The 24,815-nt window shown below is 45.7% G+C and overlaps 1 protein-coding gene across 2 annotated transcripts in view; it reads left to right on the top strand.

The window, feature by feature from the left end:
- The window catches only part of LOC120988767 (serotransferrin-A-like), a 136,692-nt gene that overhangs the window by 48,096 nt on the left and 63,781 nt on the right, over positions 1-24,815 (top strand). For both annotated transcript variants that reach the window (XM_040416459.1, XM_040416458.1), the window contains exon 8: positions 19,886-20,072. In XM_040416459.1, coding sequence (XP_040272393.1) covers positions 19,886-20,072 — 187 coding nt within the window. The remainder of the gene's footprint in view (positions 1-19,885; positions 20,073-24,815) is intronic.

Below are 24,815 nucleotides of genomic sequence, written 5' to 3'. Positions count from 1 at the left end.
CCAGGAGTGGGCCTTTTCTTTACCCCCTGATGCTAGTTGTTTAACCACGGTAGAGGGTTTTTTTTAGGCTCTGGGTACCCTGTATGATGAACCAGACAGGGCCCTGGTATCCGAAACCGCGCTGAAAGCATTAGTTCAAGGCAACCTCTCTGCGGAGGAGTATTGCACCCAATTTAGAAGGTGGTGTGTTCCCTCAGGGTGGAACGAGCCAGCTCTTAAGTGTCAATTCAGGTCAGGCCTATCTGATAATCTAAAAGACCTACTAGTGAGTTATCAGCTCCCTGAGACTCTTGAGGAGACTATGACCCTAGCAGTCTGACTCGACCAACTTGTGAGAGAAAGACGACAGATCTCTTCTCAGGTACTGGTCCTGTCTGAGGTTTGTACCAGGAGTGGTGTTGAGGTCTCCTGTGAAGAACCTATACAAATTGGCATGACCAGAGGGGATCAGCGCCGCAGACGTGGGATCTGTTTCTACTGCGGAGATCCTGACCATTGGATCAATCAGTGTCCAAAGAGGATCCTTTCTGATAAGGCTTCCAAGACAAGACCACCAAGGGACCTGGTACTCCCTGTTATTACTAAGAGTAAGCTTTTAGTTCCTATAACCATTTCTCTGGGTTCTAATAAGTGGTCGGGTCAGGCCTTTATAGATTCGGGCTCAGCGGCCAGCTTTATTGACCAGGGTTATGCTACTAGACAGGGTATTCCAATTTTTGTTTTACCTACGCCCATCCATATCATGGCCATTGACTCCACTCCCCTGGTGGGGTGTACTGTGAGGTCATGTACCTCAGAGATTTCCTTAGCTGTGGGAGTGTGCCACTTAGAGAAATGTTCCCTGTTAGTCCTGGAGAACTTACCAGTCGAGGTGGTATTGGGGATGCCGTGGCTCTGAGGTATTACCCGCAGTTATAAAGGAGTATGCTGATGTGTTCTCGTCGTCGTCCCCGGAGGCTCTTCCTCCCCATAGACCTTATCATTGCGCCATAGTCCTGGAGAAGGGGGCAAGGTTTCCTAAGGGGCATATTTACAATCTTTCCAAACCTGAACGTGAGGCCATGGAAGATTACATAAAGGAGAGTCTCATTAAGGGGCACATTAGACCCTCGGTTTCTCCTATGGGTGCGGGCTTTTCTTTGTTAAGAAGAAGGATGGTGGTCTTAGACCCTGTATAGATTACCGGAAATTAAATAAGATCACTATACGGAATACTTACTCCCTCCCATTGATTCCGGATTTATTTAACCAGGTATTAGGGGCGGCCTGGTTTTCTAAGATTGATTTAAGAGGAGCATACAATTTAATCCGAATCAAGGAGGGGAAGTGGAAGACAGCATTCAATACCCCGTCTGGTTACTTTGAATATCTCGTTATGCCTTTTGGAATCAGCAATGCCCCGGCTGTGTTCCAAAATTTCATGAACGATATTCTTAGGGAGTTCTTGGGAAAATTTGTCATTGTATATCTCGACGACATTTTGATAATTTCCCCTGATTTTAAGAGTCATGTCTTTCATGTTAGACAGGTGTTGGAGGTGTTGAGAGAGAACCAATTATCTGCTAAACAGGAAAAATGTGTCTTTGGGGTGCAGGAAATTATATTTCTCGGACATGTTCCCACGCCATAAAGATGGATCCTAGCAAGGTTTTAGCGATTAAGGGATGGGTAAGATCATCATCCTTAAAGGCCTTACAACGTTTCCTTGGATTCGCTAACTACTACCTTAGGTTCATAAAGAATTTCTCGGTAATCGCTAGACCACTGACCGACCTTCACAAAAAAAGGGGCGGATCTGGAAAATTGGTCTACTGAGGCCTTAGAATCATTTGAAACCCTAAAGGAGGCTTTCAGTAGCGCTCCCGTTCTAACCCAGCCAGATCAGGAAAAACCTTTTATCGTGGTAGTGGATACTTCTGAGGACGGGGCAGGAGCAGTCCTCTCGCAAGGTCCTGCTACCCTCACTAACCTGAGACCTTGTGCCTTTTTTTCCAGAAAGTTTTCCCCCTCTGAGAGAAATTATGACATAGGAAATCGGGAGTTACTGGCCATTAAGTGGGCATTTGAAGAATGGAGACATTTTCTTGCAAAACATTGTGTTACTGTTGTTACCGATCATAAGAACCTAATGTTTCTCGAGTCGGCTAAAAGGTTAAATCCCAGTCAGGCCAGATGGGCATTGTTTTTTAGTCGCTTTAATTTTTCCATAACTTTCAGACCAGGAAGTAGAAACGTGAAGGTCGACGCACTCTCTCTGAGTTTCTGTGCGTACCAGCCTATAGAGACTCCACCTGAAACCATTTTACCAGCTAAGGTCTTCGTAGCAGCCTTGTCTCAGGACATCACGACTCTCATCAGGGCTGAACAACACCTAGCTCCGTTATCCACTCCTACAGATAAGTTGTTTGTTCCCGTACAGTTTCGTCTCCAACTGCTGGGTGAGTGTCATGACTACTTTAACTAGAGACGTCAAGTCTTATGTGTTGGCCTGCGAGGTTTGTGCGAGGTCTAAGACCCCTACGACTCGCCCGGCTGTGGACCTACGACCCTTACCCATTCCCAGTAGACCCTGGTCTCATATCTCGATCGATTTTATCACTGATCTGCCACCTGCGGAGGGTAAGACTGTGGTTTGGGTAGTGGTCGATAGATTCAGCAAGATGGCTCACTTTATTCCCCTGCCTAAACTCCCGAGTGCGAAGACCCTAGAATCTTTGTTTGTGGAACAAATTGTACGTTTACATGGCATGCCAGAAAATATTGGATCTGACAGGGGTGTGCAGTTTGTGTCCAAGTTTTGGAGGGCCTTCTGTCTGAGATGCCGGATTTCTCTGTCCTTCTCATCTGCTTATCACCCTGAAAGTAATGGACAGACTGAGTGCCTCAATCAGTCGGTGGAACAATTTCTCAGGGCATATGTTGCAGATGATCAACAGTTGTGGGTGAAATACCTTCCGTTAGCCGAGCTTGCTCTGAATAACCGTGTTTATTCCTCTGCTGGGGTCTCTCTTTTTTTTGGAACTATGGTTTTCATCCTCATTTTCTTTCTGGGTCATCCGTCTCCTCGTGTAATCCCGAGGCGGATGAGATCTCCTCAAAACTGTGCACAGTATGGGCTCGGGTTCAATCGAACCTGGAAAAGGCTCAAAATACTCAAAGAGTCAAGGCTAGAGTTGAGCGAACCCGAACTGTAAAGTTCGGGTTCATACCGAACTTTAGGGTTTTCGGCACCTGGACCCGAACCCGAACATTTACGGAAAAGTTCGGGTTCGGTGTTCGGCGATTTTAATGGCGCTTTTTGAAAGGCTGCAAAGCAGCCAATCAACAAGCGTCATACTACTTGCCCAAAAAGGCCATCACAGCCATGCCTACTATTGGCATGGCTGTGATTGGCCAACTGCAGCATGTGACCCAGCCTCTATTTAAGCTGGAGTCACGTAGCGCCGCCCGTCACTCTGCTCGGATTAGTGTAAGGAGAGGCTGCAGCTGCTGTGAGGGAGAGATCAGGGAGAAATCTTATGAAGATTCAGAACTGCTTCTTTACTCAGCGATAGGGACGTAACTAGAATTTTATGGGCCCCAGTGCAAACCTTGAATCGGGCCCCTCCCCCCCGCCAATTTTTACAAAGAGGCTGCAATTTTTTTTTACACTAAGCCCAATGCAAGGCTTCACTGGCGTCGGCGTGATGTCCACTGGATCCAAAACAAGGTCCCTGCGGTGATAGAGAAAAAAAGAATAATCACATAAGGAAGGGATGGTGACTGCACCTGTGAAATCACCAGCAGGGGGCGCTGTGCTGGTCCTGTAAGACTGAGCCATGCCAATGTATAGCAGGGTAATCTAGGACATTTCCCCTAAATGCTACCACACAGTACTAATGCCCACATTGTGGCCCCTTCACAAAAGTTATGTCCTTCTTGTGGCCCCTCACAGCAGTTATGCCCACCTTTGTTCCTGTCACAGTAGTTATGCCCACTTTTGTGTCCCCTAACAGTAGTTATGCCCAGATATGTGCCCCCCTCACAGTAGTTATATCCAGATATGTGCCCCCCTCACAGTAGTTATATCCAGATATGTGCCCCCTCACAGTAGTTATACCAGATATGTGTCCCTTCATAGTAGCGATGCCCAGATATGTGCCCCTCACAGTAGTTCTACCAGATATGTGTCCCTTCATAGTAGCGATGCCCAGATATGTGCCCCCTCACAGTAGTTGTAGCCAGATATGTGCCCCTCACTGAAGATATTCACAGATATGTGCCCCCTCACAGTAGTTGTAGCCAGATATGTGCCCCCTCACAGTAGTTGTAGCCAGATATGTGCCCCCTCACAGTAGTTGTAGCCAGATATGTGCCCCCCTCACAGTAGTTGTAGCCAGATATGTGCCCCCTCACAGTAGTTATACCAGATATGTGTCCCTTCATAGTAGCGATGCCCAGATATGTGCCCCCTCACAGTAGTTGTAGCCAGATATGTGCCCCCTCACTGAAGATATTCCCAGATATGTGCCTCCTCACAGTAGTTGTAGCCAGATATGTGCCCCCCTCACAGTAGTTCTAGCCAGATATGTGCCCCCCTCACAGTAGTTCTAGCCAGATATGTGCCCCCCTCACAGTATTTGTAGCCAGATATGTGCCCCCCTCACAGTAGTTGTAGCCAGATATGTGCCCCCTCACAGTAGTTATAATAGATATGTGTCCCTTCATAGTAGCGATGCCCAGATATGTGCCCCCTCACAGTAGTTGTAGCCAGATATGTGCCTCCTCACAGTAGTTGTAGCCAGATATGTGCCCCCCTCACAGTAGTTGTAGCCAGATATGTGTCCCTTCATAGTAGTGATGCCCAGATATGTGCCCCCTCACAGTAGTTGTAGCCAGATATGTGCCCCCTCACTGAAGATATTCCCAGATATGTGCCCCCTCACAGTAGTTGTAGCCAGATATGTGCCTCCTCACAGTAGTTGTAGCCAGATATGTGCCCCTCTCACAGTAGTTGTAGCCAGATATGTGTCCCTTCATAGTAGTGATGCCCAGATATGTGCCCCCTCACAGTAGTTGTAGCCAGATATGTGCCCCCTCACTGAAGATATTCCCAGATATGTGCCCCCTCACAGTAGTTGTAGCCAGATATGTGCCCCCTCACAGTAGTTGTAGCCAGATATGTGCCCCCTCACTGAAGATATTCCCAGATATGTGCCTCCTCACAGTAGTTGTAGCCAGATATGTGCCCCTCACAGTAGTTATACCAGATATGTGTCCCTTCATAGTAGCGATGCCCAGATATGTGCCCCCTCACAGTAGTTGTAGCCAGATATGTGCCCCCTCACTGAAGATATTCCCAGATATGTGCCCCCCTCACAGTAGTTGTAGCCAGATATGTGCCCCCCTCACAGTAGTTGTAGCCAGATATGTGCCCCTCACAGTAGTTATACCAGATTAGAGATGCCCACCATCATCATCAGTGCCAGGAAGGGAGTCACACACTGCACAGGGGGCATCATCATCAGTACTAGGGAGGGAACCACACACTGCACAGGGGGCATCATCATCAGTGCCTTCCTTCCTTCCCGCCTCCCCCAGTCTGCAGCTTTAGGGGGGAAAAAAACCAAAAACACATGCTTACCTGAGTCCTTGATGACTGCTCCCACACTCATTCCCGGTCTTTCAGCGCTCCTCCCACAGCCAGCAGCGCGATGTGCGGCCAGCAGGGGGAGCGCTGGAACCCTGCTTCACTCTGGATACAGCCCGGCTGACAGTGACAAGAACTGCCGGGTGTCTGTGTGAGTGTGCGCGGCTGCGTGCCCCCCTTTGCCTCTGCGCAAACCTCCCCCCCGCTCATATTATACAGTCAGTACATGTTTGAAGAGCACTCAGACGGGGCCCGGCCGGCATTGTCACTGTACTTCATGCCGGGCCCCGTCAGAGCACTCCATGAGCCAGGGCTTTACTCCGTCTCTCCTGGGGGGCCCTGTGGGCCCCCCTGACTTAGGGGCCCGGTCGCAAGTGCGACCGCTGCGACCCCTATAGCTACGCCACTGCTCAGCGATCTACAGCAAATGTGTTTTGTGGGTGCAGTGCACAATTTTTTTAAGCCTGCCCTGAGCCAACTACTACTGAAAACAAACTTTTTTTTCTTCAGTTAGTCAATATCAATACATAATCGGCAGCCATTTTATGCAACGATAGTGCACCAGCACAGGCTATCTGCATATCTGCAAGTCCAGAAATACAGCTTTTTGCTTACTGGCGTGAAAAAAATACATCTGTTTCATATAGTGCACATCTGGGATTACACGTGCATAAGTGATTGTCACATTTAGGCCAGAAATACGGCTTTGGCATACTGGGCTGAAAAAACCCTCTGATATACTGCACATCTGGGATTACACGTGCATAAGTGATTGTCACATTTAGGCCAGAAATACTGCTTTGGCATACTGGTGTGAAAAAACCCTCTGATATACTGCACATCTGGGATTACACGTGCATAAGTGATTGTCACATTTAGGCCAGAAATACGGCTTTGTGCTTACTGGGGTGAAAAAAGCCTCTGATATACTGCACATCTGGGATTACACGTGCATAAGTGATTGTCACATTTAGGCCAGAAATACGGCTTTGTGCTTACTGGGGTGAAAAAACCCTCTGATATACTGCACATCTGGGATTACACGTGCATAAGTGATTGTCACATTTAGGCCAGAAATACGGCTTTGTGCTTACTGGGGTGAAAAAAGCCTCTGATATACTGCACATCTGGGATTACACGTGCATAAGTGATTGTCACATTTAGGCCAGAAATACGGCTTTGTGCTTACTGGGGTGAAAAAACCCTCTGATATACTGCACATCTGGGATTACACGTGCATAAGTGATTGTCACATTTAGGCCAGAAATACTGCTTTGGCATACTGGTGTGAAAAAACCCTCTGATATACTGCACATCTGGGATTACACGTGCATAAGTGATTGTCACATTTAGGCCAGAAATACGGCTTTGGCATATTGGGGTGAAAAAACCCTTTGATATACTGCACATCTGGGATTACACGTGCATAAATCATTGTCACATTTAGGCCAGAAATACGGCTTTGGCATATTTGGCTGAAAAAACCCTCTGATATACTGCACATCTGGGATTACACGTGCATAAGTGATTGTCACATTTAGGCCAGAAATACGGCTTTGGCATACTGGGCTGAAAAAACCCTCTGATATACTACACATCTGGGATTACACGTGCATAAGTGATTGTCACATTTAGGCCAGAAATACGGCTTTGGCATACTGGGCTGAAAAAAACCTCTGATATACTGCACATCTGGGATTACACGTGCATAAGTGATTGTCACATTTAGGCCAGAAATACGGCTTTGGCATACTGGGCTGAAAAAACCCTCTGATATACTGCCATCTGGGATTACACGTGCATAAGTGATTGTCATATTTAGGCCAGAAATACGGCTTTGGCATACTGGGGTGAAAAAAGCCTCTCATATACTGCACATCTGGGATTACACGTGCATAAGTGATTGTCACATTTGGGCCAGAAATACGGCTTTGGCATACTGGGGTGAAAAAACCCTCTGATATACTGCACATCTGGGATTACACATGCATAAGTCATTGTCACATTTAGGCCAGAAATACGGCTTTGGCATATTTGGCTGAAAAAACCCTCTGATATACTGCACATCTGGGATTACACGTGCATAAGTGATTGTCACATTTAGGCCAGAAATACGGCTTTGGCATACTGGGCTGAAAAAACCCTCTGATATACTACATATCTGGGATTACACGTGCATAAGTGATTGTCACATTTAGGCCAGAAATACGGCTTTGGCATACTGGGCTGAAAAAACCCTCTGATATACTGCCATCTGGGATTACACGTGCATAAGTGATTGTCATATTTAGGCCAGAAATACGGCTTTGGCATACTGGGGTGAAAAAAGCCTCTCATATACTGCACATCTGGGATTACACGTGCATAAGTGATTGTCACATTTGGGCCAGAAATACGGCTTTGGCATACTGGGGTGAAAAAACCCTCTGATATACTGCACATCTGGGATTACACATGCATAAGTGATTGTCACATTTAGGCCAGAAATACGGCTTTGGCATACTGGGGTGAAAAAAGCCTCTCATATACTGCACATCTGGGATTACACGTGCATAAGTGATTGTCACATTTGGGCCAGAAATACGGCTTTGGCATACTGGGGTGAAAAAACCCTCTGATATACTGCACATCTGGGATTACACGTGCATAAGTCATTGTCACATTTAGGCCAGAAATACGGCTTTGGCATATTTGGCTGAAAAAACCCTCTGATATACTGCACATCTGGGATTACACGTGCATAAGTGATTATCAAATTTAGGCCAGAAATACGGCTTTGGCATACTGGGCTGAAAAAACCCTCTGATATACTGCACATCTGGGATTACACGTGCATAAGTGATTGTCACATTTAGGCCAGAAATACGGCTTTGGCATACTGGGCTGAAAAAACCCTCTGATATACTGCACATCTGGGATTACACATGCATAAGTGAGTGTCACATTTAGGCCAGAAATACGGCTTTTTGCTTACTGGGGTTAAAAAAAACCTCTGATATAGTGCACATCTGGGATTAGACGTGCATAAGTGACTGTGAAATTTAGGCCACAAATACTGCTGTCATATAGAGTTAAAAAAAAAATTGAGTGCAATACCCTACATCAGGGTTTTTATTGGCGGTTAATTATTTTTAACAGACTGAACCACTTTTTACTTTTCTTGGTGAACGCTAACTATGAGGCAAACATCTAATAAGGGACGCCGTCATGATCGTGGTGGTGGTGTTGGTGGAGCCTCTGGTTCAGGGAGAGGACGTGGCCGTTCTGCCACAGCTACACGTCCTACTGAACCTAATACCTCAGGTCCCAGTAGCCGCCATAATCTACAGCGATATTTGGTAGGGCCTAATGCCGTTCTAAGGATGGTAAGACCTGTGCAAGTACAGGTGCTAGTCAATTGGGTGGCCGACAGTGGATCCAGCACGTTCACATTATCTCCCACCCAGTCTTCTGCAGAAAGTGCACAGGTGGCGCCTGAAACCCATGCCCATCAGTCTGTCACATCACTCCCGTGCATATCGGGGATCCTGTCTGAGCCTCAAGTCATGCAGCAGTCTCTTATGCTGTTTGAAGACTCTGCTGGCAGGGTTTCCCAAGGGCATCCACCTAGCCCTTCCCCAGGGGTGGAAGACATAGAATGCACTGACGCACAACCACTTATGTTTCCTGATGAGGACATGGGAATACCACCTCAGCACGTCTCTGATGATGACGAAACACAGGTGCCAACTGCTGCTTCTTTCTGCAGTGTGCAGACCGAAAAGGAGGTCAGGGAGGAAGACTGGGTGGAAAACGATGCAGGGGACGATGAGGTCCTAGACCCTACATGGAATGAAGGTCGTGCCACTGACTTTCAGAGTTCGGAGGAAGAGGCAGTGGTGAGACCGAGCCAACAGCGTAGCAAAAGCGGGAACAGGCTGCAAAAGCAGAGCAGCCGTCGCCAAAACAGTTCGCCTGCTACTGGCCACCGTCACCAGGGACCGAGCACACCAAAGGCAGCTTCAAGGAGTTCCCTGGCATGGCACTTCTTCACACAATGTGCTGACGACAAGACCCGAGTGGTTTGCACGCTGTGCCATCAGAGCCTGAAGTGAGGCATTAACGTTCTAAACCTTAGCACAACCTGCATGACCAGGCATCTACATGCGAGACACTGGCTGCAGTGGAGTAAGCACCTTCAAAACCAAGAAAGGGCCCAGGCTCCCTCTTCTGCTGCTGCCTTGGCCTATTCCTCCGCCTCTGGAGGAACGTTGGCACCTGCCGCCCAGCAAACAGAGGATGTGCCACCAACACTACCTCCGTCACCAAGCATCTCCACCATGTCACACGGCCTTTGAAATGCTGTCATTCAGGCTGGTGGAGACGGACAGCTTCAAACAGCTCATGTCGCTTACTGTCCCACAGTACGTCGTTCCCAGCCGCCACTACTTCTCCAGGAGAGCCGTGCCCTCCCTGCACAACTAAGTATCGGATAAAATCAAGTGTGCACTGCACAACGCCATATGTGGCAAGGTCCACCTAACCACAGATACGTGGACCAGTAAGCACGGCCAGGGACGCTATATCTCCCTAACTGCACACTGGGTAAATATAGTGGCGGCTGGGCCCCAGGTGGAGAGCTGTTTGGCGCACGTCCTTCTGCCGCCAAGGATCGCAGGGCATCATTCTTTGCCTCCTGTTGCTGCCTCTTCCTACTCGGCTTCCTCCTCCTCTTCTACCACCTCCTCATCCGGTCAGCGACAGACCTTCACCACCAACTTCAGCACAGCCAGGGGTAAATGTCAGCAGGCCGTTCTGAAACTGATGTGTTTGGGGGACAGGCCCCACACCGCGCAGGAGTTGTGGCAGGGTATAGAAAAACAGACCGACGAGTGGTTGCTGCCAGTGAGCCTCAAGCCCGGCCTGGTGGTGTGCGATAATGGGTGAAATCTCGTTGCAGCTCTGGGACTAGCCGGTTTGACGCACATCCCTTGCCTGGCGCATGTGCTGAATTTGGTGGTGCAGAAATTCATTCACAACTACCCCGAAATGTCAGAGCTGCTGCGTAAAGTGCGGGCCGTCTGTGCACGCTTCCGGCGTTCTCATCCTGCCGCCGCTCAGCTGTCTGCTCTACAGCGTAACTTCGGCCTTCCCGCTCACCGCCTCATATGCGACATGCCCACCAGGTGGAACTCCACCTTGCACATGCTGGAGAGACTGTGCGAGCAGCAGCAGGCCATAGTGGAGTTTCAGCTGCAGCACGCACGGGTGAGGTGAGTCGCACTGCGGAACAGCACCACTTCACCAATGACTGGGCCTCCATGCGAGACCTGTGTGCCCTGTTGCGCTGTTTCGAGTACTCCACCAACATGGCCAGTGGCGATGACGCCGTTATCAGCGTTACAATACCATTTCTATGTCTCCTTGAGAAAACACTTAGGGCGATGATGGAAGAGGATGTGTCCCAGGACGAGGAGGAGGAAAAGGGGTAATCTCTAACACTTTCAGGCCAGTCTTTTAGAAGTGGCTCAGAAAGAGGATTTTTGCAACAGCAGAGGCCAGGTACAAATTTGGCCGACCAGGGCCCACTACTGGAGGAGGATGAGGAGGAGGATGAGGAGGATGGGGATGAAGCATGTTCACAGCGGGGTGGCATCCAGCGCAGCTCGGGCCCATCACTGGTGCGTGGCTGGGGGGATACGGAGGACGCAGACGATACGCCTCCCACAGAGGACAGCTTGTCCTTACCTCTGGGCAGCCTGGCACACATGAGCGACTACATGCTGCAGTGCCTGCGCATTGACTGCAGAGTTGCCCACATTTTAACGTGTACTGACTACTGGGTGGCCACCCTGCTGGACCCCCATTACAAAGACAATGTGCCATCCTTAATTCCCTCACTGGAGCGTTATCGGAAGATGCGCGACTACAGGCGCACTCCCGACTGACGCCGGGGGACAAGTGGAAGCACAAGGCGAAGACAGGGGAGGATGAAGAGGTCGCCAACGCAGCTGTGTCAGCGCCAGCACCTCAGAAGGCAGGGTTAGCATGGCCGACATGTGGAAAAGCTTTGTCACCTCGCCGCAACAACTGGCCCCAACTGCTGATATGGAGCGTGTTAGCAGGAGGCAGCATTTGAACAACATGGTGGAACAGTGCCTGTGCACACGCCTACACGTACTGACTGATGGTTCTGCCCCATTCAATTTCTGGGTCTCCAAATTGTCCACATGGCCAGAGCTTGCCCTGTATGCCTTGGAGGTGCTGGCCTGCCCTGCAGCCTGTGTACTCTCTGAACGTGTATTTAGCACGGCAGGAGGCGTCATTACAGACAGACGCAGCCGCCTGTCCACAGCCAACGTGGACAAGCTCACGTTCATTAAAATGAACCAGGCTTGGATCCCACAAGACTTGTCTGTACCTTGTGCAGAATAGACATTTATATCACCATCAAACATACATTCTTGTACTCAAGTCAAGTGCAATGATTCTTTGTTTTCTTTTTTTTTATTTGTCCCAATATTTTGGGGGCTACCTACCACAATAAAAAATTAAAATAAAACATTGTTGGCTACCTCCTCCTCCTCCATTGCTGCCTCCACCTACAACACCACATTCACCGCCTCCTCAACCTCCGACTCCATATCCACCTTCTCTGAGTTGCAGGTTAATAATTTGTAATTTTTAGTTATTTTATTTCATTTTAAGTTATTTCCCTATCCACATTTGTTTGCAGAGCAGTTGCCATGCTCTTAAGCGCATTTTACTGCCTTTTACATCCAATTGGCAATTTTAGTGCCCTAAATTGAAAAAATTCTTATTTTCAATTGTCGGGTGACATTTTACCATTTTTGGCGTATACAAACCCCTGCTGTGCCTGGGTGACAGGGGCCTAAATCTCTTAAAATCCTCTGTTCTATTGCTGGGTGACATGAACCCCCTTTTGCCGTGAATGAACCCCTGCTGTGCCTGGGTAACATGGGCCTAAATCTCTCAAAATCCTCTGCTCTATTGCTGGGTGACATGAACCTCCTTTTGCCGTGAATGAACCCCTGCTGTGCCTGGGTGACAGGGGCCTAAATCTCTCAAAATCCTCTGTTCTATTGCTGGGTGAGATGTACCCCCTTTTGCCGTGAATGAACCCCTGCTCTGCATTGCTGACAGGGAACTAAATTTAGTGAAAACATCTGTACTGATCGGAAGATGCACGACAACAAGCGTACGCTGATGATGGCATTCCCACCTGACAGCGGGGGCACAGTGGAAGCACAAGGCGAAGGCAGAGGAGGAGGAAGAGGTCGCCAACGCAGCTGGGGCACCACCAGCACCTGAGAAGGCAGGGTTAGCATGGCCCAAATGTGGAAAAGCTTTGTCAGCTTTGGAGGTGCTGACCTGCCCTGCAGCCAGTGTATAGTGTGAACGTGTGTTTAGCACGGCAGAGAGCATTATCACAGGCCGCAGCCAATGTGGACAAGCTTACGCTTACATTTATTAAAATGAACCAGGCATGGATCCCACAGGACTTGTCCGTACCTTGTGCAGAATAGACATTTATACCAGCCTCAACCATCCATTCTTGTACTCAAGTGCACTTATTCTTTGTTTTATTTTGTTATATGTCCCAATTTAAAAATAAAAAATTACACAAATCAGTGTTGGCTACCTATTCCTCCTTCACCGCCGCTTCCACCTACACCGCCCCGTCAACCTACACCGCCACATCCACCGCCTCCTCAACCCCCTACTCCTAGATCCAAATTGTTATTTTTAATTTTTCTGTATTTTCTGTTATTTTAAGTCATTTCCCTATCCACATTTGTTTGCAGAACAGTTGCCATGCTCTTAAGCACATTTTGATGCCTTTTGCAGCCCTCTAGCCCTTTGCAGGACTATTTTAGAGCCATTTTAGTGCCCAAAAGTTCGGGTCCACATTGACTTCAATGGGGTTCGGATTCGGGTTCGGGGTCAAGTTCGGGTCCCGAACCCGAACTTTTTTTTCAAGTTCGGCCGAACTCGTCGTACCCGAACATCCAGGTGTCCGCTCAACTCTAGTCAAGGCCAATAGGAGACGTTCCACGGGGGTGAACTTTCAGGTGGGTGATAAGGTGTGGTTGTCCTCTAGTTGCTTCAAGAAAGTTTGCTCCTTGCTTTATAGGGCCATACAAAATCGTAGAGGTGATTAATCCTGTATCATTTAGGTTAGAATTGCCCGACTCGTTCCACATTCACAATGTATTTCACAAGTCCCTACAAAAAAATACATCAAACCTGTTGTACCGTCACAAGCCGCGCCTCTGCCTGTTCTGGTTAAGGATTCTGTGGAGTATGTGGTATCTAAAATTGTGGATGTCAGGAGAGTGCGTAATTCCTTGCAGTATCTGGTAGTATCTGGTATCTGGAAGGGCTATGGACCCGAGGAGAGGTCTTGGGTACCAGCTAGGGAGGTTCATGCCCCTAGACTGGTTAGGAAATTTTATAAGGATCATCCCGAGAAGCCGTCACCTGAGTCCTTGGTGGCCCCGCGTAAAAGGGGAGGCACTGTCACGGCGCCTTCTAGGAGGCGGGCACGCCCAGGCGCGCACGCATCATCAGCGCGTCCAGCGTCGCCCGCGCTCCTGATAATACTATGCGCGCCCCTCGTGCATCTATGCGCATTCATGCGAATGGTTTTAGGGCTGAGCGCCGAGCTGATCACTCGGCGCTCGGCTGTGTAGTCTCCGTGGAGTCATGTGACGCTGGCCACGTCACATGACCCCTCTGGCTCCCTATTTAAACAGGCAATCTGCTGGCCACAGATTGCCTGTTATTTAGGTTCCACCTGCGATTTTGTCTTTCCTGGCGTACTTACCTCCTGCTGAATTCCTGACGATCCTCTGCCTGCTCCTTCTGTACTTTGCTGCTCTCCTGGTATTCCGACCCCGGCTTCCTCCTGACGATCCTCTGCTGACTCCTTTGGTACTTCACGACTCTCCTGGTATTTATGACCCCGGCTTCCTCCTGACGATCCTCTGCTGACTCCTTTGTTACTTCACGACTCTCCTGGTATTTATGACCCCGGCTTCCTCCGGACGATCCTCTGCTGACTCCTTTGGTACTTCACGACTCTCCTGGTATTTATGACCCCGGCTTCTCCTGACTATTCTCTGCTTGCTCCATTTGTACTTCGTAGCTTTCCTGGTATTGACTCGGTCCGTTCACGTTCTGTTGTTTGTCTGTCTGTTGTCCCTGCACTTATTCCAAGCAAGGGATTGCCGTCCAGTTGTCCCCTGTCATTAGAACTTGTGAGGCAAGTAGGCAGGGCCAGGGGTGAGGGTGGAGCGCAGTGGTCACTTCCCTCCCCCCTGTGTGTATGTGTATGCGACCGTTACACTTCAAAAAATTTAATCACTCCACAGAAACAGCAACCCAAAGACGTGTATGTAGTTATTATCAATATAACTTGACAAGTCTACAGCAGTTAATCCTTGAGCCATTGTCATAAACATTTCTGGTCCACTTTAGATTAGATAACACCATATGCAGGGATACAAAAAAAAGCTTTTAACCCCATTAAAATTGGAAAAACCCTCCCGAAAATGTATTTTTTATTGTAAATTTTTGTCTGAAACAAATATAGTTGCCGCACAACTCAGGTGACTAATTTTAGCCTTAAAGGGGTTTTCCACATTTTTTTTATTTGTAATGGTCCTCCCTTTCATGTGATTAAGCACTACTTTAAGGCTGCTTTCGCATCTGTGTTGGAAACTCCATTCGATGCTTCCATCACAGAATTCTTCAAAAATAGAAAAAGTGCAAGATTTTTTCCTCCACTAAAAAAAAACATTTTCCCGTATGGAAACCTAATGGATCCCATTATGGGGTCTGCTAGGTGCTGTTATTTGCTGAATCCGGCCCTTCTGTTTTTTTTTTTTCATTCTTCTGCTCCTATAATGGAGCAGATGAGTGGAAATGATAGCGGTGATGTGAATGCAGCCTAACAGTGATGATGATGAAAATTTTCCTACCGTGCCAGCAGAGCTCTAAGGTATGGAATAGCATATATTATATTAATAATAAAGAGGGGGCCATTATATTAATAATAAAGAGGGGGCCATTATATTAATAATAAAGAGGGAGCCATCACATTAATAATAAAGAGGGGGCCATCACATTAATAATAAAGAGGGGGCCATCACATTATTAATAAAGAGGGGGCCATTATATTAATAATAAAGAGGGGGCCATTATATTATTAATAAAGAGGGGGCCATTATATTAATAATAAAGAGGGGGCCATCACATTAATAATAAAGAGGGAGCCATTACATTAATAATAAAGAGGGGGCCATCACATTAATAATAAAGAGGGGGACATTATATTAATAATAAAGAGGGGGCCATCATATTAATAATAAAGAGGGGACCATTATGTTAATAATAAAGAGGGGGACATTATATTAATAATAAAGAGGGGGCCATCACATTAATAATAAAGAGGGGGCCATTATATTAATAATAAAGGGGGGGGCCATTATATTAATAATAAAGAGGGGGTCATTATATTAATAATAAAGAGGGGGACATTAATAATAAAGAGGGGGCCATTACATTATTAATAAAGAGGGGGCCATTAAATTAATAATAAAGAGGGGGGCATTATATTAATAATAATGTATTGGCCCCCTCTTTATTATTAATATAATGTCCCCGTCTTTATTATTAATATAATGTCCCCCTCTTTGTTAATATAATGTCCCCGTCTTTATTATTAATATAATGTCCCCCTCTTTGTTATTAATATAATGGCCGCCTCTTTGTTAATATAATCTGTCCCCCTCTTTGTTATTAATATAATGGCCGCCTCTCCACTCTTATTACTATGCCATTCAGTACTCCTCCTCTTTCTGCTCCAGTCCTCCCCCACCCCCATAGTGCCCCCAGTGCCTCTGAAATTAGGTTAGGGTACATAAAAAAAAAATACTTACCTGTCTCCATCACAGCTTGGCGGTCCCGAACGCCTCACTGTGCCTTCCTGCGTCATCTCGCGAGATCAGACGCAGGAGGTCACAGTGAGGTAATCGTGACTGAGTCCTGCGTCGCTCTACTGCCTTATAGGCTTCAGGCCTAGTGGCCTGAAGCCTATGGAGGCATAACGGAGGGAACGGGCGCAATTTGTGATGCTTTCTATCCCAGTCATGAGCGCCACTTGGGCCATTCAGTGGCACTGCTAAGTTAAGTCCTAGAACTGGAAGCATGGCTGAAGGGCACTTGCTCAGTTCCAACTGCCACCAGAAGGTGAATGGATATATCCTTTAGATATTGCACAGTACTGGTCAAAAGTAGAAAGTTGACAAAAACTGTAAGAACAGTTTAATGAACAGGCCTGAAATGGCCTTGATACCACTTTCATTTCTCATTTTTGCCTCTCTACATTTCAGCAGCCATCATTTATTTTTATTTTTTTATTGATGTGGCTGTTTGAGGTCTTGTTTTATGTGGGAGGAATAGTTTTATCGCTGTTTGAGGATACATATAAAATGCCGTCTATTTTAATACCTAATTTATATTAATTCTTTTTGTTAATAAAGAAAAAAGTAATTTTTGGTATTTGCATTTTTTTCTGTAATGCACGACAATAGTCTCTTTAAAAATGATTACAATTTTTATTTTAAAAAATTTAAAAGTTTTTAAGTTTGTGTTTTTGCTACATAATATTTCCCCCAAAAGTCATAAAAACCTTTGGGGGATGTACATTTTTGTGTTGTTTTATCGTTTACTTTTTCACTGTAACTGGAGTATCCATAGGAGCCCCATTTACCAGGAAAACAGCCCTATATTGTGACCGCCTTAGCTGATCCGGGTCTGGAAGACATAATTGCTGGGTGGGTCCAATAGAAGCAGTTACATTGTAACTACACTGCTCAAAAAAATAAAGGGAACACAAAAATAACACATCCTAGATCTGAATTAATTAAATATTCTTCTGAAATACTTTGTTCTTTACATAGTTGAATGTGCTGACAACAAAATCACACAAAAAGAAAAAAATGGAAATCAAATTTTTCAACCCATGGAGGTCTGGATTTGGAGTCACACTCAAAATTAAAGTGGAAAAACACACTACAGGCTGATCCAACTTTGATGTAATGTCCTTAAAACAAGTCAAAATGAGGCTCAGTAGTGTGTGTGGCCTCCACGTGCCTGTATGACCTCCCTACAACGCCTGTGCATGCTCCTGATGAGGTGGCGGACGGTCTCCTGAGGGATCTCCTCCCAGACCTGGACTAAAGCATCTGCCAACTCCTGGACAGTCTGTGGTGCAACGTGACGTTGGTGGATAGAGCGAGACATGATGTCCCAGATGTGCTCAATTGGATTCAGGTCTGGGGAACGGGCGGGCCAGTCCATAGCATCAATGCCTTCGTCTTGCAGGAATTGCTGACACACTCCAGCCACATGAGGTCTAGCATTGTCTTGCATTAGGAGGAACCCAGGGCCATCCGCACCAGCATATGGTCTCACAAGGGGTCTGAGGATCTCATCTCGGTACCTAATGGCAGTCAGGCTACCTCTGGCGAGCACATGGAGGGCTGTGCGGCCCTCCAAAGAAATGCCACCCCACACCATTACTGACCCAATGCCAAACCGGTCATGCTGGAGGATGTTGCAGGCAGCAGAACGTTCTCCACGGCTTCTCAAGACTCTGTCACGTCTGTCACATGTGCTCAGTGTGAACCTGCTTTCATCTGTGAAGAGCACAGGGAGCCAGTGGCGAATTTGCCAATCTTGGTGTTCTCTGGCAAATGCCGAACGTCCTGCACGGTGTTGGGTTGTAAGCACAACCCCCACCTGTGGACGTCGGACCCTCATATCACCCTCATGGAGTCTGTTTCTGACCGTTTGAGCAGACACATGCACATTTGTGGCTTGCTGGAGGTCATTTTGCAGGGCTCTGGCAGTGCTCCTCCTGTTCCTCCTTGCACAAAGGCGGAGGTAGCGGTCCTGCTGCTGGGTTGTTGCCCTCCTACGGCCTCCTCCACGTCTCCTGATGTACTGACCTGTCTCCTGGTAGTGCCTCCATGCTTTGGACACTACGCTGACAGACACAGCAAACCTTCTTGCCACAGCTCACATTGATGTGCCATCCTGGATAAGCTGCACTACCTGAGCCACTTGTGTGGGTTGTAGACTCCGTCTCATGCTACCACTAGAGTGAAAGCACCGCCAGCATTCAAAAGTGACCAAAACATCAGCCAGGAAGCATAGGAACTGAGAAGTGGTCTGTGGTCACCACCTGCAGAACCACTCCTTAATTGGGGGTGTCTTGCTAATTGCCTATAATTTCCACCTGTTGTCTATCCCATTTGCACAACAGCATGTGAAATTGATTGTCACTCAGTGTTGCTTTCTAAGTGGACAGTTTGATTTCACAGAAGTGTGATTGACTTGGAGTTACATTGTGTTGTTTAAGTGTTCCCTTTATTTTTTTGAGCAGTGTACATACTGAACCTTGAGTGCTATGTAGCCTGGAAGAGAAGGCAGAATGATTTACAAACCACTACTATCTTCTCCTCAGGCTAGATTGCAGGAGCAGGATCACTTCTGCAGCAATACCAAATGATGCCATGCCACACCTACCTGCATTAACAAATGGACACATACTTAAAGGAGTTGTCCCATGAAAAATATTCTACAGTTTTCAAACCCAGCACCTGGATCTGAATACTTTTGTAATTGCATGCAATTAAAAATTTATTATAGCTACTATAGCTAATATTATAGCTTTAATAGCCACCTGCTGTTTGCTCTTTTTCTAATTTCTCTGTCTTGCTCACTGAGACGGAAGCACATGATCAGTTCTAACTTCCACCAGCTGCAGCAGAAAGGACACACACCCCTCCAAAGCTGACAGCTTGAAATAAATCTAGCAGAGCAATGAATGGATAGCTCTCTTGAATCCATGTGAAGTACAGGGCTGGTTCTAGCTTATTATTATTATTATAATTATTATTATTTTAGATATTATACTATATTATTATTATTTTATATTATCCATAGGATAACCCCTTTAAGTAGGTCATGTTTTCCGTGTGGTTATAGAAGACACAGCAGAGCAGGCTTGTGACTATCTTTTTTGTGTTTCCAATAAACTTTGAAAATGTAAAAAATACTGATATTAATATGTAGTCTCTAGACGTAACTGCAGTATATGTTGTCTCTTTTTAAGTAATAGCAAAAAAAAAACATTACTCCAGTGATCAATTTGAATGTGGTAATTATTTTTTTTTCTCTACTCAGAATTTTTTTGGCAGACGTGGAAAACACAAAAGTCGTTTTTCTATCTTTACATCAGAAAATTTTGGGGGGCAAAATCTTCTGTTTCATGACACTACAGAAAGACTGCAAGTTTTAGCAGATGATGCAGATATGACAGATATATTAGGCCTTGACTATGTGGCACTCTTAAAGGAACTTGGACACGAAGGTAAGAGTTAAAAGTCCACTGCATGCTAGTTCTGTTACCTTCACATCCCTTAATACACTACAGGGGACAAAATATCTTTAGATTTGCTCGTAATTTGATATTCCAATCGCCAAAGGTTAACATTTGTCTATTATTGTAGAGATCCATAAAATTACTTACCATATTTGCTAAAATTAAAGGGGTTGTCCACATTTTTTAAGTGATGGCCTATAGTCAGGATAGGTCATCACAAGCTGATCGGTGGGAACCCGACACCCTGCTCCCCCGTTGATCAGCTGTTTAAAAATAACTCTGGCGCTGAATGCAGACAGCTCACTTTGCTTTGTAATGGACTGAGCTCATCACTGCAGCCTCACTCTCATTAAAGTCAATGTGAACAGTGCTACAGTGATGTGCTCAGTCTACTACAAAGTAGATGGAGCTGTCTGCTATTGCCAAACAGCTGATTGGTGGGGTAGTGATGACCTATCCTGAGGATAGGAAATCACTTAAAAGGTGGACAGATCCTTTATATTATAATATGCCTATACTTCTAAAAAAAACTAGAATCCGCTGAGCTTTGGGGTGCCAGCTAATTATAAATGAACAAAAAAGCTACTCGATCTTTAACCACCTCAGCTCCCCTAGCTTAAACCCCCTTAAAGGGCTTCTGTCAGCCCACTAAACCGTTTTTTTTTTTGGTTTAATAATAATCCCTACACTGCGATCTCTGCATACATAAGTAAAATAATAATTTTCGTTCAGTAGAATTTGATAAAACGCTATTTTTATAATATGTAAATTACCTTGCTACCAGCAAGTAGGGCGGCTACTTGCTGGTAGCAGCCGCATCCTCCGATCCTAATGACGCCCCCTCCGCATTGTGATTGACAGGGCCAGGGAACGGAATCGTTCTCTGCTGGCCCTGCCTGTTTTCATTCAATATCTGGCGCCTGCGCCGCGGCCGTACCTATCTTCAATCTGTTCAGGCGCACTGAGAGGCGGCCACTCACTCGGCCGCTCGCTCCTCAATGCGCCTGCGCCGGGTGTAGATGTGACGTCATCGGCGCAGGCGCATTGAGGATGGAGCGGCCGAGTGAGTGGCCGCCTCTCAGTGCGCCTGCGCAGATTGAAGATAGGTACGGCCGCGGCGCAGGCGCCAGATATTGAATGAAAACAGGCAGGGCCAGCAGAGAACGATTCCGTTCCCTGGCCCTGTCAATCACAATGCGGAGGGGGCGTCATTAGGGTCGGAGGATGCGGCTGCTACCAGCAAGTAGCCGCCCTACTTGCTGGTAGCAAGGTAATTTACATATTATAACAATAGCGTTTTATCAAATTCTACTGAACGAAAATTATTATTTTACTTATGTATGCATAAATCGCAGTGTAGGGATTATTATTAAACAAAAAAACAAAAACGGTTTAGTGGGCTGACAGAAGCCCATTAATGACCAGACCACTTTTTACAATTCTGCACTACACTAATTTCACGGTTTATTGCTCGGTCATGCAACTTACCACCCAAATGAATTTTACCTCCTCTTCTTCTCACTAATAGAGCTTTCATTTGGTGGTATTTGATTGCTGCTGACATTTTTCGTTTTTCTGATATTAATCAAAATAGACCGCAATCTTCTCAAAAAAAGTGTATTTTTAACTTTTTCTGGTAAAATTGTTCAAATATAATTACATTTCTATAGAAATTTGTGTCAGAATTTATTGTGCTACATGTCTTTGATAAAAAAAAATCCAATAAGTGTACATTTATTGGTTTGCGCAAAAGTTATAGCGTTTACAAACTATGGTACAAAAATGTGAATTTCCGCATTTTTAATCAGCTCTGACTTTCTGAGCACCTGTCATGTTTCTTGAGGTGCTAGAATGCCAGGATAGTATAAATACCCCCCAAATGACCCCATTTTAGAAAGAAGACACCCCAAAGTATTCGCGGAGGGGCATGGCGAGTTCATGTATGATTTAATTTTTTTTCACAAGTTAGCGGAAAATGACACTTTCTGAGGAAAAAAATAAATAAATAAAGTTTCCATTTCTGCTAACTTCTGGCAAAACATTTTTTAATCTCCCACGGACTCACTATGCCCCTCAGTGAATACCTTGGGGTGTCTACTTTCCGAAATGGGGTCATTTGTGGGGTGTGTTTACTGTTCTGGCATTTTGGGCGGGGCTAAATTGTGAGCAACCCTGTAAAGCCTAAAGGTACTCGTTGGACTTTCGGCCCCTTTACACACCTAGGCTGCAAAAAAGTGTCACACATGTGGTATCGCCATACTCAGGAGAAGTAGGGCAATGTGTTTTGGGGTGTATTTTTACATATACCTATACTGTGTGTGAGAAATATCTCTGTAAATTGACAACTTTGTATAAAAAAATGTAAAAAGTTGTCATTTACAGAGATATTTCTCACACACAGTATGGGTATATGTAAAAATACACCCCAAAACACATTGCCCTACTTCTTCTGAGTACGGCGATACCACATGTGTGACACTTTTTTGCAGCCTAGGTGCGCAAAGGGGCCCAAATTCCAATGAGTACCTTTAGAATTTCACAGGGCATTTTTACGCATTTGAATTCCAAACTACTTCTCACGCTTTAGGGCCCCTAAAATGCCAGGGCAGTATAAATACCCCACAAGTGACCCCATTTTGGAAAGAAGACACCCCAAGGTATTCCGTGAGGGGTATGGTGAGTTCATGTAAAATTTTATTTTTTGTCACAAGTTAGTGGAATATGAGACTTTGTAAAAAAAAGAAGAAAAAGAAAAAAGAAATTTCCGCTAACTTGTGCCAAAAAAAAAAATCTTCTATGAACTCGCCATGCCTCTCACGGAATACCTTGGGGTGTCTTTTTTCTAAAATGGGGTCACTTGTGGGGTATTTATACTGCCCTGGCATTTTAGGGCCCTAAAGCGTGAGAAGTAGTTTGGAATCCAAATGCGTTAAAATGCCCTGTGAAATACTAAAGGTACTCATTGGAATTTGGGCCCTTTTGCGCATCTTGGCTGCAAAAAAGTGTCACACATGTGATATCGCCGTACTCAGGAGAAGTAGGGCAATGTGTTTTGGGGTGTATTTTTACATATACCCATACTGTGTGTGAGAAATATCTCTGTAAATGACAACTTTTTACATTTTCTTATACAAAGTTGTCAATTTACAGACATATTTCTCTCACCCAGCATGGGTATATGTAAAAATACACCCTAAACCACATTGCCCTACTTCTCCTGAGTACGGCGATACCACATGTGTGACACTTTTTTGCAGCCTAGGTGCGCAAAGGGGCCCAAATTCCAATGAGTACCTTTTAGGAGGGCATTTTTGGGCATTTGGATTCCAGACTTCTTCTCACGCTTTAGCGCCCCAAAAATGCCAGGGCAGTATAAATACCCCTCAAATGACCCCATTTTAGAAAGAAGACACCCCAAAGTATTCGCAGAGGGGCATGGTGAGTTCATGTATGATTTAATTTTTTTTCACAAGTTAGCGGAAAATGACACTTTCTGAGGAAAAAAAATAAATAATAAAGTTTCCATTTCTGCTAACTTCTGGCAAAAAAAAAATAAAAAATCTCCCACGGACTCACTATGCCCCTCAGTGAATACCTTGGGGTGTCTACTTTCCGAAATGGGGTCATTTGGGGGTTATATATACTGCCCTGGCATTTTGGGTGGGGCTAAATTGTGAGTAACCCTGTAAAGCCTAAAGGTACTCGTTGGACTTTCGGCCCCTTTACGCACCTAGGCTGCAAAAAAGTGTCACACATGTGGTATCGCCGTACTCAGAAGAAGTAGGGCAATGTGTTTTGGGGTGTATTTTTACATATACCCATGCTGGGTGAGAGAAATATCTCTGTAAATTGACAACTTTGTATAAAATAATTTAAAAAGTTGTCATTTACAGAGATATTTCTCACACACAGTATGGGTATATGTAAAAATACACCCCAAAACACATTGCCCTACTTCTTCTGAGTACGGCGATACTACATGTGTGACACTTTTTTGAAGCCTAGGTGCGCAAAGGGGCCCAAATTCCAAAGAGTACCTTTAGGATTTCACAGGGCATTTTTACGCATTTGAATTCTAAACTACTTCTCACGCTTTAGGGCCCCTAAAATACCAGGGCAGTATAAATACCCCACAAGTGACCCCATTTTGGAAAGAAGACACCCCAAGGTATTCCGTGAGGGGCATGGCGAGTTCATAGAAGGGTTTTTTTTGGCACAAGTTAGCGGAAAATGATATATATATTTTTTTCCTTACAGAGTCTCATATTCCACTAACTTGTGACAAAAAATAAAATTTTACATGAACTCACCATGCCCCTCACGGAATACCTTGGGGTGTCTTCTTTCCAAAATGGGGTCACTTGTGGGGTATTTATACTGCCCTGGAATTTTAGGGGCCCTAAAGCGTGAGAAGAAGTCTGGAATCCAAATGTCTAAAAATGCCCTCCTAAAAGGTACTCATTGGAATTTGGGCCCCTTTGCGCATCTTGGCTGCAGAAAAGTGTCACACATGTGGTATCGCCGTACTCAGAAGAAGTAGGGCAATGTGTTTTGGGGTGTATTTTTACATATACCCATACTGTGTGTGAGAAATATCTCTGTAAATGACAACTTTTTCCATTTTTTTTATACAAAGTTGTCAATTTACAGAGATATTTCTCTCACCCAGCATGGGTATATGTAAAAATACATCCCCAAATCACATTGCCCTACTTCTCCTGAGTACGGCGA

The sequence above is a fragment of the Bufo bufo genome, chromosome 2 (assembly GCF_905171765.1).
Source record: "Bufo bufo chromosome 2, aBufBuf1.1, whole genome shotgun sequence".
NCBI classification, from domain to species: domain Eukaryota; kingdom Metazoa; phylum Chordata; class Amphibia; order Anura; family Bufonidae; genus Bufo; species Bufo bufo.
The sequence above is the reverse complement of the archived record's forward strand: the minus strand, read 5'-3'. Positions and strand labels throughout refer to the sequence as shown.